Below are 21061 nucleotides of genomic sequence, written 5' to 3'. Positions count from 1 at the left end.
AATGCTATTTTTCAGCACACGATATGCTATACATGGCAGCCAGTATTAATGGTGGAGGAAGAACCCGGGAAATCCCGGAAAGAACCACTGACCCACGAGAAGCTACTGGCAAGCTTTCTCACATACCCACATTGGCTGAATCCAAGACTCGAACCCACACAGCCAGAGCTGAGATGGCAGTAATCCATAACGGAGAGCACTTTAGATCACTCAGCCACTCGGGGCCCCCTTTGATTTATAGTTTGTAAGAAAAGTATAATCTAGTTTTAAACGTCAATACTAGTTCAGCTTTGGTTGGGACTATTTTTTATTTACAACAAATGAAATGTGCAACATCTGTCAGAATGAACGAAATTATTTATTCTTCTTTCCATCTAAATAGTTTCCACTGAAATAAACATCAAGACTCGCAACAGCTGAACGTTATTCAACTTGTTTCATAAATTCAATATTAAATCATTACCCATTTGAGATTCTCTCTTTGTAGACTGCTGTCGAACAGCAAAAACTAATATTAAGCATGTGGCTAGAATTATAACAGATGTTAATCTAATGACACCATATCTTGTAATGTTTTATTCTTTAAAATGGCTTCCTGGCCAAAGTACTTTGTATCATTAATGTATTTTGGTTTATTAATCCTTCAAAATTTCCAAGCTCTTTGCCTGAAAGATATGCATGTCCAAACCACAATAATGCCTCTGTGTACTCAATAAGATCAGCACCAAACTATGTGTTTAAATTGCCAAGACCAAGAACTAATGCACTGAAAAGTCATTTACATATGCAGGATCTTCTGAATGGAATTGGTTACCACTTGAACTAAAACAAGCTGACAATCCTGAAGTGCATTATGCAGTGACAGATCTGGCCTGAATTTTGCCAATATAAGCCTAAAGTAAAATACAGAGGGCTATTTTAACCAAAGACTTTACTTGTTTGCTTAGTCAATATAAATCTGTCATTGAATTGTCACACTCACCAGGCTCCATAACTAAACAGCTTGATCACTGAATTGTCACTCTCACTAGGCCCCATAGGCAAAAGAGCTTTATCAATGAATTGTCAGTCCTACTAGGCCCCATAGCTAAATAGAGCTTGATCAATGAATTGTCACTCTCAAAAGGCCCATAGCTAAACTGGACTAAATCACTGAATTGTCACTTTCACTAGACCCCATAAACAAAAGAGCTTTATTAATGAATTGTCACTCTCACTAGGCCACATAGACAAAAGAGCTTTATCAATGAATTGTCACTCTTACTAGGCCCCATAGCTAAACTGGGCTTGATCACTGAATTGTCACTCTTACTAGGCCCATAGTTAAACTGGGCTAAATCACTGAATTGTCACTTTCACTAGGCCCCATAGACAAAAGAGCTTTATTAATGAATTGTCACTCTCACTAGGCCACATAGACAAAAGAGCTTTATCAATGAATTGTCACTCTTACTAGGCCCCATAGCTGAACTGGGCTTGATCACTGAATTGTCACTCTCACTAGGCCACATAGACAAAAGAGCTTTATCAATGAATTGTCACTCTCACTAGACCTCATAGACAAAAGAGCTTTATCAATGAATTGTCACTCTTACTAGGCCCCATAGCTGAACTGGGCTTGATCACTGAATTGTCACTCTCACTAGGCCACATAGACAAAAGAGCTTTATCAATGAATTGTCACTCTCACTAGGCCACATAGACAAAAGAGCTTTATCAATGAATTGTCACTTTTACTAGGCCCCATAGCTAAACTGGGCTTGATCACTGAATTGTCACTCTCACTAGGCCACACAGACAAAAGAGCTTTATCAATGAATTGTCACTCTTACTAGGCCACATGGGCAGCAGAGATTATTACTTAATTATCTCTCTCACCAGGTGGCATGGCTAAACAGAGCTTTCTTACTGAATTGTCACTCTCACCAGGAACCCTAGTCAACACATCTTTATCACTGAATTGTCACTTTCACCAGGAACTTGTTGTTGTAGGGTTTAACACCATTTTTCAGCACACAATAGGCTATACATGGTGGCTAGCATTAATGGTGGAAGAAGAACCAGGGAAAATCCTGGAAAGAACCATTTACCCACGAGAAGCTACTGGCAAGATTTCTCACATACCCACATTAGCCAAATCCAAGACTCGAACCCACGCAGAGGTGAAATGGCAGTGATCCGTAACAGAGAGCGCTTTAGACCACTCGGCCACTCGAGGCCCCTCACCAGGAACTATAAACATCACAGTTTAATCAATGAATTGTCACTAGGCCCCAAGTCAACAGAGTTTTATCACTGAATTGTCACTATCACTAGGCCCTACAGTCAACAGAACTTTATCACTGAATTGTCACTCTCACTAGGCCCAATAGCTAAACAGGGCTTGATCACTGAATTGTCACTCTCACCAGGCTGCATAGTCAAGAAAAGGGTGGAGCACAAAACTTAACATGCTTTCAAAACACTGACCTGCAAATGTTACTTAAACAGTCTCAGTATCAAAGAAATTTGGCTTGTAAAAGATTTCATAACTCAGAACAGGAAAGACTCTTATTTGGATCTCGTATTGCTCCAATATTTTTTATTCAACCTAAAAATTCTAATGCTCAAGCATCAGCACATTAATAGGATAGTTTTACCATAAATTATTAGCTGAGAGAATAATTACCCAATTGCCACAACATCATCAATCAGATTTTGCTACTTTCTGATTCCAGCCCTTTCATGAAAACACGATAAAATGGGACTTTCCCATCTATTTTAGCAAAACATGGTAACTGTGAAACCTTTAAGAAAAAAGAGTAAATAGAAATTATGACATTTCCTTACTAAAGAAAAACTACAGTGAATCCAGTGAAAACTGCCACCAGACCTACCATATTCAGTTCCTTTATCTGTGAGGATAAACCATGAAGATAAAAGCTAGAGAAAGCTGACTGTGTACCAGTCTTGATAATGATTCTTATTAACTGTTTTGCATTGGAATGCAAGGCTTTGTCTAGCAAGCACAGGGAGTAAATAAACACCTTCAGATTACCCATGGATGGCAAATGGCATGAATTCTGATGCAACATTATTAATGCTGATTAGAGCAGAACTGAAAAGAGTTGGGTCAACTGAAACAGCCTACAATTCTCTCTGCCTGAAAGAGGATATCAGGAATTATGTCTTAATAGTAGCTTCAGTCATGTTCTAGTCAGAGGATCAAACTTATAAGAACCCAGAAAAGATTCCATTTGAGTCACACCATGAATGATCAGGCACAAGTTAGGCCCAGTCAGAAATCTACCCATTCTGTGTGAATGTGCCTTGCTGAAATCCAACCCCTTTTGGAGATCAATGCATGTTAGATAATCTGTTCACGGCATCTGGATGAAAAGGGAGAGGCCTGCTGCTGTTGAGATAGATCTTAAGTGACAGATTATGCAGTCTACTGTCATGGAGAACAAATACAGACTGAAGATATCTGGATAATTATATGTTAGAGTCTTAGTATATCAAATTTTTTATTTTACCAATCAATGGTATGTCATTCGTACATTACAGAAAGTCGTTACATAAGGAAATATGTCAGGTGTGTTGATATTGATTCATTTGAAACACTCAGACGTTATTAACTTGAATGATAAGCAGAAAACATTATTTGGAAAGCTGTTTTCTCGTATTCAGTTAAATAGACGTGGATAACTGGGTGCGGGCTGACTAGATGTAGCTAGCGGCCACTGTAGTAGTGATGAATGACTGCAAGAAGTGCAAATGGGTGTATGCATGGAAGGCCTGGGTGGTTAAAGTGACCGAGCCAAGAAAATGGGTCAAGAGCATCATATGAAGTGTCAAGTAAACATTGGTCATATGTATGAGAAACATCATTATAGTGTTTGACTGTATGGAGAAATGTCGTTATAGTGTTTGACTATAGGGAGAAATGTCATTATAGTGTTTGACTATAAGAGGAATGTCATTATAGGGTTTAACTATAAAGAGAAATGTCAGTATATTGGTTGACTATAGGGAGAAATGTCATTATAGTGTTTGACTATAAAGAGAAATGTCAGTCTAGTGGTTGACTATAGAGACAAGAGGCACAGTAGTGTTTGACTAAGACAACGTCATAGTTATCAAATATTCCAAATAATCATCTATTTGTTCTTCATCACTGTTTTCCATTTGATCCATACTATTAACCTTTGTATTTATTTCATTGTCCTGTTTCTCTATTTTACAATCATTAGTGCAAGAGGATAATACATTCTTTTTCATTGTCACTCATATACACATGTACGTGTTTATTTCTTAAATCCCATTTAGTTTAAAAGAGTGTTACCTCAGTTACAAGAGGATATTTTATTTCTTTGTACATGGTTTCTGTTCTTTGTCTTTAGTCTGAAATTAGGTCAATACAATTTGGTTCTCCAAATGCATAACATACATTTACATATATCAGCCCACCTTTGATTATTATGGTAATACTTTTCCTATTATGATGCCAATAAAAAAAGACAAGTATTTTGTATATTACTCTTCATCTTACTTTTCCCCTCCTTATAATTTCTGTCTTAGTATCTTGAAGAACATTTACATCAAACATTTCATTTACTACTTCTCCATATAATTGTACACATGGCTTCCATACTTTAGTCTTTTGCCTGGAATTAGGTCAAAGCAATTTTTTTTCCATTTACATAACATGTATTACATGTGCTGCCCAACCTTTGATTATTTTTAATAGAATTTTGTTATTTGACCAATAAAAAAATACAGACATGTAGCTTACACATTTTCAAGTTTTATATCTAATTTTGTTAAAAAAAATTACAGTTCTTTATTTTTAAGAATAGTATTGTCATTCAAACATAGTTCCAATTTTTTTTCTTTCAGCATGTTCATGTGTGATTTGTATTTTTAATGTAGCTTCAAACATTGTGAAACTGTTCTGTAACTGTACCATATATAGTGTGACCCCACTACAACGTGCTCCGTTATAACACAAATTCAAATATAACATGGTTGCTGTGTGGCTCTCGAATTTTCATATACATGTATTTTTCTAATACATGGAAATAAATTCTTTCTTAAAAGTACGAAAAAACGTAAAAAGTTTATCATCATTTTGGGGAAGAGATCGCATATGAATAATGCAAGCAGATCATGACATGGCTCCTAAAATTTTATATGTATTTTTCTCATACATGAAAAAGTAGTTTTTTTCTTCTTAAAAGTAAGAAAAATAACATGTAAAAAGTTTATTCTGGGATCACATAGGGCCTCGCCAATGTGGTAAACTTGGATTGTTTTTCCTCAGTAGTGGTAAAATATACAATCTGGCGATTTTTTTTATTGGCGACATTGTTTGCTGTTTAAACTTATATATACAACCATTGGTTTGGATGACGAAATTCAGAGGCCCCATGAGCGGAGGCTGCAAACTGGATATAAAATGCACTGAAATTTATCTATTGCTACATAAACAAATTCTTTGTCCATACTGAAAACCATCTAAGGGCTGTTCCAGTAAAACATATACCCCCAGGCAGAAGGCACTTTCAAATTCAACCAACCCACAACAATTAAAAATTATGATTCACCGTCAGATATGTTTTAATTGAAAAGCACTGCCCCCTACAGAAGCATATTTTTTTAACATAATTTCTGGCTATGGGTTAGTGGGCAGTAGAAGCGATTTTAATATTGGGTTGGGGACAGAAGCGATTTAAATGACAGCTGGCTGGAAGTAATCAACTGAATTCTTATAGATCATATAATCTACTGCATATTTTTATTTGTATTCATTCATTATAATCAATCTTTTGTCCTTTTGTTTGTTTGTCTGTCAGCCATGTACGTCTCTGATACTGTGAAATCACAAATTTTCATGGTGGCTTATTATTTGTACATGTCACTGATCAGACCTGTAATATCTACTAACTGAACATCCATGAATACAGATTTTATAATAGGGATTTCTATTTTAATACAGACTTCATGAATTTGTATCCTTACTAAACTGTGTGTTTACTAAAGTGATCACTATGTTTTGCTATTTTTCTTTGTTCTCAAGCATGCTGCTCTTAATTAGAATAATGGTAAGATCTTGTATTGCTTTAAATGTGTGGTCAGATATATCATTCCTTGTTATTATTTTTTTCAATAAATGTTTTGGTAAACTTATCATACATGATTTGTCCAAACAAAAACCCACTAATGCCTGTGGAAGTGAAGTTGCATTATTTCTGCCTACTTTTAGACTATATCATTTCTTGTAAGAACATATAGTTCAGCTACCGATGTCTTATTTTTATGCTTGTTGCAAGACTAACATAAAGTTATAAAAAAAACAAAAGAAATATAGCAAGTCAAACATTTTTATACCATTAATTAGATTTTAGAAAATGGATGAAAGTCAAGGAATTATTTTTCCCAGAGTACTTGTAAAATCAATGTCACTGCAGTTAACTGTATTGTCAACATCATCAACATCATCACCGATGGCCTAGCAGTAACATTCTGCACTTTCAATCCAGTTGTCACAGGTTCTATCTTCCACTTCTAGTCTTTCATATAAGACTTATACATATGGCCTGAGAGGCTTTCATGGCAGAGTGCTATAAGATATTTGTCTTGTCATACAGATCTGAGGGGCTTCCATGGCCGAGTGGTACAAGATGCTCGTAATGTGATTACTTGCCTCCAATGTGTAAATGAGAATGTTGTCAGCTACTTGTGGAAGGTCAGTAGTTCTACATAAGTGGTGTTTGGTGTCTCAAAAGTACTTAGATTTTCTTCAGCAGTAAAAGTGGCTGCCATTTATAGTCATCTGAAAATGGTGTAAAGGCCATAATAATCTGCTGAAACCTGAGATCTCATGTCTAAATGACTTTGGCTGTTGAAGATAACCATCAAATCAACAGAAGCTCCATGTGCCCAAGTGTACTAAGGTGTTTGCTTTTACATCACTTGCACATCTCACAGGGTGAGTTTTTGTCACAAATCAACCAATTTGGGTTAGTGGTCTTTCGGGGTTCTTCCTCCACCTAATCTATTGTTACCCCCCCCCCCAACAAAAACCCAGACCAATCTAAACCAACCAATTAATCCACTGTGGCAACAGCAGCAAAGGTACTAGTCCATCATTTTTGCCACAGCTGTACGAGTTTATAAATTTTGACTCTAGTAATTTTTGTCGACCTTTGAATATCATCAATTATGCCTTTCTGACAGTTACCAAAAAGTCATCATCAGTTGGTACAAATGGATTTTTCATAGTCAGCATATTAGATGGAGAAGTCTTAAGCAATCTGCATCACATGCTGCCTAAAAGTTTACATTTTAGCTCACTTAAAGTTTCTCTAACAATGTCCATTGTTCCAACTTGAACTGTTATAACATATTCAAGCTATATTCACCAATATCTGGAAATATGCATCTGTAAAAAATATTTTTAACAAAGTATGAGAATGCATCAATGTTTTCAGTGATGCGTTTGAATTGAGCAACAACCAGAATCAACAAACCAAGAAATAAAATTATTCACATCTCTCAGGCAGAAGTACAGTGTATACTGGTAATCATAATCTACCAAATATTTTTCCAACCATACTGATTCAGTGGACATAATCACCAGAACAGACAGAAACAGACCAGAACAGATATAACCAGAAGGTCAAAATCGATTTGATACATCTTTTAAGTAGCTAAATTCACATTAGTTTAGTTAACTGTACACCCATTATTGTCTTCCCTTTGATGTAAATTCTTACTGAAGCTGAGAAAATAATGTTGCACACACAAAAAAGAGGCACACTTCTACTCATATTGTTTTTATTATACTTCTCCATTCCAGCCTATTCTTATGATCTTGTCCCCCACCCACATACTTGTCTTGTTTATGATATGTATCTAAATTTGTCACTTACTTTTCCTATTACTATACTAATTGTCTGTGAATATGCATATCAATGTGAAATGCAATGGGGCAACTAAATCCAAAATTGAAAATATCTACATTTCTGGATGTATTCTGCTTGATTCCATGTTTCTGCACAAAACTTAAGAATTCAGGACTCGCTGTACTAATTCAGTTCCCACTGTAAACCATGATATTAAAATTCAAGAACTTAAAATGTTGAGTGCTCATGATCAAATTTGTATCAGTATAGTGACAGACATGACAACAGCTTTTGTGATAAGAAAACCATAACACCATTTTCTGGACCTACACAAATTTGAAATGTGTGCTTTCCATACTGCACCAAAGAATCAGGTGCTGATTTCAAATTCAGTAAAGAGTCTTCCAAACTCAGGTCTGTAAAGGGATGGAAATTATGTTAATAAAACAATGTCCCTCCCTTTTTTCAGTTACAAGTAGGACAATCTCTGAAAAGATTCTTTTTACTAAAAAAGATCTTACTTTCATTATCAACCAATCAGGGACAGTCAAACCCATATATACTCTATTTTATCCTCACTGATTTATAGTATGGTTCTCGTTCTTACATATCTTTAGTGAGTCCTTCAACGACTCTCAATGGTTGTAAGCCTTTTTCGACCATGCCGACTGGACACACTGTAAGATAATGTTCAAGTAACAGAAATACCATGGGATAACCAGAGACCAATAAAATCAAATAAAATAGTCAAGTTATCTCCCCTGCAGGGATGGGATGCTGCCATGATTCCAGGATTTACTCCAAGTTTTGTGTGTGTGTGATCTCCAATGACGGAGCGGTGGCAGGAGGAATAGTCATTGTTAAATATCTCCCTAACACTTAAATATCTGTCACTCTTTCTTACTGTTCCACTCTGTTAAGGCTCTACTGAAATCAAAATACTCAAAGAGATGTCATCTCAAGTTGTATAGCGATTATTACTGTGATATCATCGGGCATTGTCACGTGGTTGTGGATGGCAGAAAGACCATAAGCTTACTCCATATTTGACAGCTAATTACAATGTTGTCAAAAGAATTAAAAAATTTCTAACAATTCAATTGAACTTGGATTATATACTTGATTCATAGTCACTGATCAGGTTCTAAAATTGATGTGTTTACTTTGGAGCCATGTTCCTCCATCAATTCAAGATTTGAATATACCAAAGGTGAAATTAGTACAGTTGCTTCCTAAATTACTATCATGCTACTTCAAATGTTATTTAATGTGAGACTTTAATGCCAGAATTCATAGCTTCTGTGAATTTTGGGTTTAAATATGAATCTGTTCTCAAACAACTCCATTTGGTGCAGATTACATTGTTTTTTAATGATACTGACAGGATTCTTGGTGTGTAAAAATTGCACAAGAAACGAACAAAATCAGATCAGAAAATCAATACCACTGGGAAAATAATGATAGGAATATGTAGAAATTATGAAATTATTATTTAAAAGGAATATGCGATGACAATGTAAGTGCTGGTTCTACAACTTTGCAAAATACATCTTGTACACCTATTCTGTTGTTTCTAACAACGCTGTAATATGACAATAATTTCTGCACATATGAAGTTGACCCACTTTTTACTTCAGTCCCTTGCTAATTAACAGTTTTAGATTTGATTTTACAAAAAATCTAGGGGCCCCGAGTGGCCAAGTGGTCTAAAGCGCTCTGCATTACGGATCACTGCCATCTCACCTCTGTCTGCGTGGGTTCGAGTCTCGGATTCGGCTAATGTGAGTATGTGAGAAAGATTGCTAGTAGCTTCCCGTCAGTCGGTGGTTCTTTCCGGGCTTTTCCCGGGTTCTTCCTCCACCAGTAATACTGGCCACCATGTATAGCCTATCGTGTGCTGAAAAATGGCGTTAAACCCTACAACAACAACAACAACAAATCTAAGCACATTTTACCTTTCTACAATAATGCATGATTACAAATATTTAGATTGCAAGAAAATAGAAGTTACAATTTTATTAAAAGTACTGGTTTTAGTAAAACTAAAGGAGATGGTAAAAAAGAATCAGGATGAATAGATTAGTAGTGTAGTAAAGAATCCATATATCAGGATGACATCAAGTATTTTTTCATCAATGTCATCATTAGTTAATGACACTGCTTCAAAATGTGTACCAGATAATAGTAATCCAATTTGTAATACAAATACCAAATGATGGCTTGGAACTAAGTGCCAAAAGGTCAGCAGAAAATATCACCATGATCAAAATATAAATAGGAAGAACCAAACACAAACAGGACAAATTTTATCCATCTTGCCTTGAGTTTACACAAATCAGTCATTCTCTTATGTTTAATGTCATTTCATTTTTGCACACAGAGAGCATATACTTCATTTGGTAATACATCTGCATGATACGAAAGTTTGTCTCGTTATTCTTTTGTTGCCAAAGTGGTTCTGCCAACTAGAGATCATTACACACGCGTAATTATGTTATATGGGGATTCTCTGATGTTCCCTATGATCATTAATTGTTTCTGAATTTAATATGATCCTCCTCCTCTGTGTATGAATAATATTCTGTGCTGGGAACTCCTTTCATTGCCTGCTGTCTGAAGTGCATATGCATAACTAGCTTGAACAAGTTACTGTTCTTTATGGTTGTGCAATCTCACCGGTATGGCCCCATGGGTATTCTCTCTTGGATATCTCTGTTCCAAAAAGAAAGGTTTTCCAGATGTCTCGCAAGGATTTTAAAACTAGGAATCCAGGACTCAAATTTTGGTAAAAATAAGAGTCCCACCAGCAAATATTGCAGTCCCCTCCCAGAGAACTATGCAAATTATAAGAACTATTGGCTGCCACTGAGTTTAATTTCTACATTCTTTATAATACTGACATAGCACTTGTTTGTCCATCAGAGTGAGTCTGAAATTTGTCAATCCAAGGAAGGTCCTATTCAAAGCACTAAGCTAGGCATCACAGACTTTCTTACACTTGGCTACTGTTCCATCCAAACTATCAGTTCTAGCAACTTTAGCACTCTCCTGAATCTTGTTAAAATCTTCATCAGTTTGCCGTTGAACCCTAAAATACTCATTCAAGTCTAAGTCTCAACATGTTATGATTCCGAGGTCACATGCACCACTTATTCCGCTACACTCAGAAATGAACACAATAATGAAAGCTCAAGTTGATTATTTGATGTACTATTAAAAATGACCACATGTACATCTCTGGGTCTTTCTGCCTCTGAATTCAAGCACTGTAAATATCAAAAGATTTTCCAACCCAGCTGCCAGTCAGCACCTTTTATCTTGCCACCCAGCTACTTCAGCACGTTCTTTTGATGTACTCTTATAATGGAGACATGGACATGGGGTGAGGGGGCTTTCAGCCACTAAATTCTGTCACTGTAAATATTAGCACAGCTAATTGATCAACACATTTTCCCACTAAGCAGGTGGCTGAAGCAGGACTGGCAAGTCTCTTAATTTTGCTGCCCACCTATTACATACATAAAGAGGACTCTCACCTAAGTGATTTTCTACATCCCCAATAAAAAAAATTGACACCCAAATACGTGTGATTAAGCATTTCCAAGACCTATGAGTTTTCACTAACATGAACTCTGCCATGGAATCACTTCCTTGAATCAGTGCTTTGCTGCCTTTTATTCCAGATTTTTTCTCTTCCATAATGCTGTTTTAGGGTTTTAAGTCCAACATTCCCATAGTCAGCTTGTTCAGGCATAGGTATCTTAAATAAATATAACCGGCATATTGTCCATCCAACACGTACAACAGACTCGCACTCAACATCAATTGTGGGCTCTAAATCACACACTGGTAATTCCAGTGACATATTCCCAATGTCCAACAGACCAATATACATGAAATTCATCGTCATCATATCTATCACCAGCCAGTATTTGCCAACTGAAAACGTTGTCTGAAGACAAACCCTGTTCTGATTCAGCCATTTTGGTTTCCTGTGTGGCCATTATTTGAAACATGCATTTATAAAACTTCCATGATGAAAACAAGCTTAAAACTACCATAAAATGCTTGTTCCAGGGCCAATAAACCAATCAAATTTAGTTTGACAGCCATTCATGTTGAACCAAAGTATCCAGCTATCTGGATGTTGCATCAAGCGCTGCAAGACCACTACCGGCAGTGCGAATTACTTGCAAAATCCATGTTTAAAGTTAAAAGTTTAATAAAAATTGCATACTGCGCAAATCATGTTTTATATCTGTGACGTTGACATAATTTGAGGAAGGAGTATCACTGCTTTAAAAGTATGCGAGTTCGTACCAATTATGTGCACTCGAGTGTACTGGCATAATTTTCTAACCCAATGTTTTCTTCACATTAGACCACTAAGATGGGGTTAGAGGAGATTTTAAATATATATTCATTTTGTTGGATTTTTTTCTCACAACCCCACCAGCGAATTCTTATTTTATTAACACAACCCACAACAGAAGTGATTTTTGTAACCAACCTTCCACTGTCAGAATCAAAATAGTTTGAAGCAATCTCAAAACAGAAGTTTATTTTTGAAGTGCAATCCCCGGGGAAGATAAATGATTTTGAACAGTCTGAAACAGTGCAGTGTTATATCATAATCTGCTTATCTTGACATCTAGCATGAGTACTGTATGCTGTGAGATATCCCCTTTTTTGTTGCTGACATTTCTGGTAACAGAGATCAAAGGGACGAGGCACTATCTTGTAATCTATCTTTCATCAGATTTTTGGCCACTCGCTAGTAATTAATACATTTACAAAGACTGACATTTGTATGTGGATGGTAAGTGAAAATCCTCTTGTTTTCATTCAGAATTAAATCCTTCAGAACACCCCTTTGTTAAATTTCTGACACATGCATGGAAGGTAACATCTTGCTGCTACCATAAAAAAGAAAAGAAAAACCACATCATACTTATTGATTTATTCCATAGGCAGGGAGGAATAGTAACTAGAATAGACCAAACAATGACCAAATTCCTTTTTTAAAAAAAAAAACCAGATCCAGTTAAATTAGTTTGCTGAAATCTCAAAGGAAACTGATCACCTTTGAAGCATCGATTGTTATGAAAAAGTACTCAGCAAATGGAAAAAAAGTCAGTCTCAATCAGGCAATTCAATTATTTGATGTTGCCACCACAATAACAAACCACCATTTACTTGGTTCTCCAAAGCTGTCCTTTTACAATGACTTCAATAACGCATGCACCCTTCATCAAAGAAAGCTGATACAATCTTCAATAAAAAAAGAACTTTTCTTCAAAAGAAGCCAGTACCAAACTTAAATAAAAGAATTGGAATCTGATGGGATTTTGCATTTTCCAACCTGACTGGAAAACGTTTACTGTGCTGTGAAAGTTTCCTTTTAGCAGGGAAAATGTTTATGCTTATGAATGCTACCAACAGCAGCTTAAAATGCAAACTTTTACCAATTTGGGACGTACTGAAAAGTAAACGTGCTTCATCATTCATTATATGATTGTGCTATGTTTTTCCACTGAATTCAGACCAATATGACCTGTGACAAAATTATTGAATATTTTAATTTAAAATTTAAATGTGTGTGTGTGTGTGTGTGTGTGCATATTTTCGATGAAATCACTTGTATTGTAGATTCAATGTATATGATGAGATTTGGTGGTGAGTATTGATACTCTATTCAAGCTATACATTAGACATGTATATATAAACAGGATTCACATATATGTACCAATTTGTGGTTCTTTAAATAAAATAAAATATTAAATATGCCTTCTTTGTTTCCACTGCAGGAGTATTTTTCATTTAATATGCATCGATTTAAGATGGTAACTGTGCCAATGAAGTACGTATTTTACTGCCCGCATTTATAACCTACCCCCCCCCCCCCCGCATTTCTGGGGGGGGTTACATGCAACATTTTCTTCAGCTAACTGACCTGGTTGCTTATAACACATTTTGGTCTATAACACGGTCAGGTTCTATGGCTCCCAACTACCATGTTATAGTGGGGTCACACTGTACATATATATATATATATATATATATATATATATATATATATATATATATATATATATATATATATATATATATATATATATAACACAATCATGATAATATACAATGATAATATATATCTATCCTTTTGTAACATTATAGTCATGATAATATTACTATAATTTTCTATCACCTTTGTAAAACTGTGGATCTTCTATACAGTTCATCTGGTGAATAGGTCTCTAGTTTTGGGTAGCATATCATCTTATCTCCCTTGAAAAAATCAACCCCATGGGCTCTCTCTTCTGTGGATGCAATTTTTATCCCACGAATTCGAGTGTCTATACCGCCTGCTGTAAAGAAAATATTAAAAGTATCTGATGGTAAATAATGCTTCCAAACATACTGGATGCGTTTACATTAAAGATAGCAAAACAATGAATATTTTCATCTTAAAGTGTACGTACCAAATTAACCAAACCAAAGTTGTATTTTTCTCAAATACACTATTGCACCTCAGTTAATTAAGACGTTAATTCTGAAACAGATTCCAAGACACAAAACAATGATTAGGGTTCTGAGAATGTCTGCTTAGAAATGAAACTCTTTTAACACCTTTAATTATACAAAAGAGGATGCCAATAAAGTTCCATATACTGATGTTAGGTTACACCTGTGCTAACAAGATACAACATACAAGAACTCTATTTAATGTTGATAGTTTGGACAGCATAAAAACACCAGCTGTGAACAAGCTTTTAACCAATGTGAAATAAAACAAATATGACATATTTCCTGAGGCACACAGATAGTACATACTTCAGTAGAAAGGCACACAGTACATATTTCAATAGAAAGACACATAGATGGTATATATTTCAATATATAGGTGCACATATAGTAAACATTTTAATAGAAAGGTACAGATATTTACAATAAAACAATACAGATCAAAAACACTACAATGCCAATAGTAACATTAGTATAAAGACAAATTATAAACCATGTTGATATCTATTTTAAAATGAATGTTCACATATGACAAATCACACAATAAATACATTTTGATTAAAAATATTGACAAGATTTGTATAAAAAGGCATGTACAAATGCCATATTTATTAAGATATAAGGCAATTTAAAAACCTAAGTAATAAACAATTTAAACAAGCAGTAAATGAACAGTTAACTCAGTACAAGTCAAATGACAACATGCCATCCCATAAGCTCCTTGGTCTATGACCAGTAGGGTCAAATAATGATATTGATATTCATGAAGGTTTTGCAAGTACTGATTGATTTATTTAATATTATCAAAAAGCAAGCTTAAAAGAAACTAACTGCATCCTATACAAAAGCACAGGCTTTTTTATAAGATGAATGGTACATGCAAACTTTGGCTTTTCCAAATGATGCACCTGAAAATTTGAATTTTCAATTGGGGGTATTGAATGACTTTTGCATTTTTTTACAGGTTTTATTCAAAGTTAACTCATATAATTTGATCAACAGTTTATAGGAAGCTTCCCACTAATCAAATGAGTTCTTATCTTTGGCATGACAAATAGCTTACCTTTTTGAAGAAATGTCTTTAATGTCAAGGACTTAATCTTTTCTGAAGTCTCTTAGCCTGTGTCAACAGATATTTATCTACATCTGTGGAAGTATAAGCATTATCAGGTAGATATTGCAGCATATTTCCCTTCTGTTAACAAAAAATATCATAACAAGGATGGAAATATTCCTTGTCCTGCAGTCTTGTAATCCAGGGCTTGAAGGTTTGATACCAATCCAGACCAAGAAGGATCCGAAGCCTCATTGTGTTCTTCAAATAAGTACTTAGCTCCCATTTCCTTAGTTTGATATAGACACATAAGATGTTGAAAGTGACATTAAAAACTATACAACATTGCTTTGCAGTCAGTACCAGTTTAAAAGTGACATTAAAAACTATACAACATTGCCTTGCAGTCAGTACCAGTTTATAAGTGACATTAAAAACTATACAACATTGCCTTGCAGTCAGTACCAGTTTATAAGTGACATTAAAAACTATACAACATTGCCTTGCAGTCAGTACCAGTTTATAAGTGACATTAAAAACTATACAACACTGCCTTGCAGTCAGTACCAGTTTATAAGTGACATTAAAAACTATACAACACTGCCTTGCAGTCAGTACCAGTTTATAAGTGACATTAAAAACTATACAACACTGCCTTGCAGTCAGTACCAGTTTATAAGTGACATTAAAAAATATATAACACTGCCATGCAATCAGTACCAGTTTATAAGTGACATTAAAAACTATACAACATTGCCTTGCAGTCAGTACCAGTTTATAAGTGATATTAAAAACTAGACAACACTGCTTTGCAGTCAGTACCAGTTTATAAGTGACATTAAAAAATATACAACACTGCCTTGCAGTCAGTACCAGTTTATAAGTGACATTAAAAACTATACAACATTGCCTTGCAGTCAGTACCAGTTCATAAGTGATATTAAAAACTAGACAACACTGCTTTGCAGTCAGTACCAGTTTAAAAGTGACATTAAAATCCATTCAACCATTGCCTTGCAGTCAGTACCAGTTTATAAGTGACATTAAAATCCATGCAACCATTGCCCTGCAATCAGTACCAGTTTAAAAGTGACATTAAAAACTATACAACACTGCCTTGCAGTCAGTACCAGTTTATAAGTGATATTAAAAACTAGACAACACTGCTTTGCAGTCAGTACCAGTTTATAAGTGACATTAAAAACTATACAACACTGCCTTGCAGTCAGTACCAGTTTATAAGTGACATTAAAAACTATATAACACTGCCATGCAATCAGTACCAGTTTATAAGTGACATTAAAAACTATACAACATTGCCTTGCAGTCAGTACCAGTTCATAAGTGATATTAAAAACTAGACAACACTGCTTTGCAGTCAGTACCAGTTTAAAAGTGACATTAAAATCCATTCAACCATTGCCTTGCAGTCAGTACCAGTTTAAAAGTGACATTAAATTCCATGCAACCATTGCCCTGCAATCAGTACCAGTTTAAAGTGACATTAAAAACTATACAACACTGCCTTGCAGTCAGTACCAGTTTATAAGTGACATTAAAAACTATACAACACTGCCTTGCAGTCAGTACCAGTTTAAAAGTGACATTAAAAACTATAAAACATTGCCTTGCAGTCAGTACCGGTTTAAAAGTGACATTAAAGACTACACAACACTGCCTTGCAAATCAGTACCAGTTTATAAGTGACATTAAAAACTATACAACATTGCCTTGCAGTCAGTACCAGTTTAAAAGTGACATTAAAAACTATACAAACACTGCTTGCAGTCAGTACCAGTTTAAAAGTGACATTAAAATCCGTGCAGCTATTGTCTTGCAGTCAGTACCAGTTTAAAAGTGACATTAAAATCCATGCAACCATTGCCCTGCAATCAGTACCAGTTTAAAAGTGACATTAAAAACTATACAACACTGTCTTGCAGTCAGTACCAGTTTAAAAGTGAATTAAAAACTATACAACATTGCCTTGCAGTCAGTACCAGTTTAAAAGTGACATTAAAAACTATACAACATTGCCTTGCAGTCAGTACCAGTTTAAAAGTGATATTAAAAACTACACAACACTGCCTTGCAATCAGTACCAGTTTAAAAGTGACATTAAAAACTATACAACCTTGCCTTGCAGTCAGTACCAGTTTAAAAGTGACATTAAAAACTATACAACACTGCCTTGCAGTCAATAACAGTTTAAAAGTGACATTAAAATCCATGCAACCATTGTCTTGCAGTCAGTACCAGTTTAAAAGTGACATTAAAATCCATGCAACCATTGTCTTGTAGTCAGTACCAGTTTAAAAGTAATTTTAAAAACATAAAACATTGTCCGACAGTGAGTACCAGTTTACAAACACCATTAAAAACCATGCAAAACTGCCCTGCAGTCAGTACCAGTTTTAAAGCACTGTTAAAAATTTTGCAACATTGCCATACATTGTAATATGTTAGGCATGTTTAGTCTCACCTCCTTGGCCATAAAATTTATATTATACTATGATGAAACAAATTTGATATTTGGGGGAGGGGGAAATATTGTTTAAATTGCAATTCTTGTAAAAGCGAATCCATGCAGATATACAGATTCTCAAACCTTTGCATTCTTTAATGTGGATGGTAACAACAGGAAAGTGTTCTGTCATATTCTCCAATACCATAATATCAGTAGTGTCATGGATCTCCCTGTAAGGAGAACAATATGGTTTGAAATAGTGTACAGTGCAACCCCGCTATAACGCACCCCGCTATAATGCGAATTCGGATATAGCGCAGTTGTGGAGTGGTTCCTGAAATTTTGTATATACATTTGCAGATGAAAAAATATTTTTTGTTCAATGTACATGAAATAGTGTATAAAACAATTATTATCATTATGGGGAAGAGAATGTATATCAATTTGAATTTAATATGATTGTGGCGTGGTTCCTGAAATTTTAAACACATGTATGTGTATTTTTCTCGTTCCTAGAAATAATTTTTTTTTTAAGTACCAGAAATAGTGTGTAAAATATTTATAATCATTTTGGGGAAGAGTTGATGTCTGAATTTTAATATAATACGATCGTGGCTTAGCTTCTGAAATTTAATAATATCATTAGGTTCTAAGTGTTATGCCAAAATAAACATTACCAAAAATGTTACTTATTACTGGTCCATGAGTAAAGCCAGTAAGACATCTTTGTCACTGTCTTCAATTAATTCTGTATACAATTGTTGTTCAAACAAGTGTTTCTTCTTTAACTGCATGCACAACCAAGCAGCAGACAATGCAGTGGTTGATAAAAGATTCTCACAGTTTAATAAACTTCAAAAACAAAAGCCGGCAAGATGTTTGCTGGGCTTGGCGGTGTTATTAGACACAACCAGTTGACCATTAAATAATGTCTGCTTTATTAGCTGGAAACTGGAAAGGTATGAAACCGTACATGCGTTCAACTGTTAAGAATTTTATAAAAGTGACTTGTGACCATTGCAGGCATACTGCATTTAGTTCTCAGGTTTTACATGTGTATGGGGTTTGCTTATGAACTCATTATTAATTTCCTATTTTTTTAAAAAATATTTTACCGTTATGGAAAAGCAAGTTCACATACACAATTCATTCTCTGCACTTTGCACAAAAAAATGTATTATTATTTTGTGGAAGAGATCATGAATGAATTTGAATATGATATATAATATGATCGTGGCATGGTTCCTGAAATTTTAAATACATGTGTATTTTCCTCGTACCTGGAAAAATACTTTTTATTAAAGTACGAGAAATAGTGTGTAAAATGCTTATTTATTATCATTTTGGGGAAGAGTTCACGTATGAATTCAAATCTAATATGATCGTGGCTTGGCTTCTGAAATTTAGCAATTTTACCAGGTTCTTGAAGTGTTATGCCAAAATAAACATTATCGGAAATGTTACTTATTACTGGTCCATGAGTAAAGCCAGTAAGTCGTCTTCGTGATTGTCTTCAGTTAATTCTGTATACAACCGTTGCTCAAACAATAGCCAACATGTCTTTCTTCTTTAACTGCATGCACAACCAAACAGCAGACAATGCGGTGGTTGATAAAAGAATCTCACAATTTAATAAACATCAAAAAATGAAAGCCACCAAGATGTTTGCTGAGCTTGGCGGTGTTATTCAATGCAATCAGTTGACCTGTAAATAATGTCCATTTTATAAGCTGGAAATTTAAAGGGTATGAAATAGTATATGCATTCAGCTTAAATTTTTTTTATAGAAGTGACGTGACCATTGCAGGCATACTGCACTTAGTTCTCTGGTTTTACATGGGTATAGTGTTTGTTTATGAACTCGTTATTAATTTCCTAATTTCTATAAATATATTTTACCATTATGGAAAATCAAGTTCACAAATGCAAGTCATTCTTGCACATTGTGCAATGATTAGTATAGTAGTTTTCACACGTTTCTTTCAATATGCACGCAGAAAGCATATGTTGATTGTTAATTATTCTTGCTGTATTCGTCCAAACAAATAGGCGTAAAAGCGTTAATTATTGGAAATTTGCGATGGATAAATGTACATGGAAACGCATAAGAGAAAATTTAAGCAGTATGAAATTTGTAGAGATACTGTTCATAAACCCTGGAACGTAATGAACTGTACACGTGCTTCGTCTTTCTTAACCTAATTTTGCTGTTAATTTTTCCCATTCAATTCAGACACAAAATGATATGTGACAAAATTATTGAATAGTTTAAATATGTATGCAATTTTTGCAATGGAATTACACACACACATATATGGATTAATTGCAAGCCCCGACAGTACGATATCAGACGGCAAGTAAACGATGTTGATACTCTGTTCATGCTGTATATTAGACGCTGAATTCAGACAAAATACTGTGTAAAAAAAATGACTGAATATTGTAAATCTGTGCAATTTTTCAATGAAATTACATGCATTATAGATGAACTGCATGCCACGACGGCACGATAGTAAAAGGTGTTGACACCCTATTCATCATATACATCAGACATGAATACACGTATATGTGCCAATGAGTTGTTCTCTAAAAAAAAGTAAAATACGTAAAACCCCGCATTAATGCGACCCCGATATCAATGTAATCCAATTATTTATCACGGTATTGTGGGGTTCCTCTGTATATACTTGTTTGTAAGATAAGACCAACTGCAAACTTCACAGACCCAGACCTTCCATCACATAATGCCCTGGCAGATCTGGATCTGTGTAGTTTGTTAAAAAGTAATCATTACAACAAGCAACACAGACCTTGATCTGCAGGCATATTACACAATAGCAGCTCTCGATCTTTGTTGTTTGCAGTTTGACTTGACTTACAATAAGTGAGTATGTAAGGTTTAATACCGAAACTTGAATCAATTTTATTTGCTAACTGACACTTTATAGAGCCATGTAATAACTTTAAAGTACAACCTAGATAACAGTGATCACTTTCAGAGATTGGTAGTTCATACAAATAATTACTGACCCTCTGCTGATAGACTGAGCCACAAACATGTTATATTATTAGACATTTGGCTGAAGTCAGAAAAATGTCATAAATACAGATCATCTGTTAGTAGTTAAA

General features: G+C 34.9%; 1 protein-coding gene across 1 annotated transcript in view; it reads right to left on the bottom strand.

The window, feature by feature from the left end:
* The window catches only part of LOC149807243 (E3 ubiquitin-protein ligase HECTD3-like), a 104879-nt gene that overhangs the window by 55235 nt on the left and 28583 nt on the right, over positions 1 to 21061 (bottom strand). Inside the window, exons 6-7 of the mRNA XM_089963979.1 lie at positions 18074 to 18162; positions 14095 to 14254 (exon numbers count right to left, since the gene is read on the bottom strand). Coding sequence (XP_089820105.1) covers positions 14095 to 14254; positions 18074 to 18162 — 249 coding nt within the window. The remainder of the gene's footprint in view (positions 1 to 14094; positions 14255 to 18073; positions 18163 to 21061) is intronic.

Source organism: Sinohyriopsis cumingii, chromosome 1 (genome assembly GCF_028554795.1).
Source record: "Sinohyriopsis cumingii isolate HCF-2022 chromosome 1, ASM2855479v2, whole genome shotgun sequence".
Lineage (NCBI taxonomy): Eukaryota > Metazoa > Mollusca > Bivalvia > Unionida > Unionidae > Sinohyriopsis > Sinohyriopsis cumingii.
Note: the sequence above shows the minus strand (reverse complement) of the source record. Positions and strands in the feature narration are given on the sequence as shown.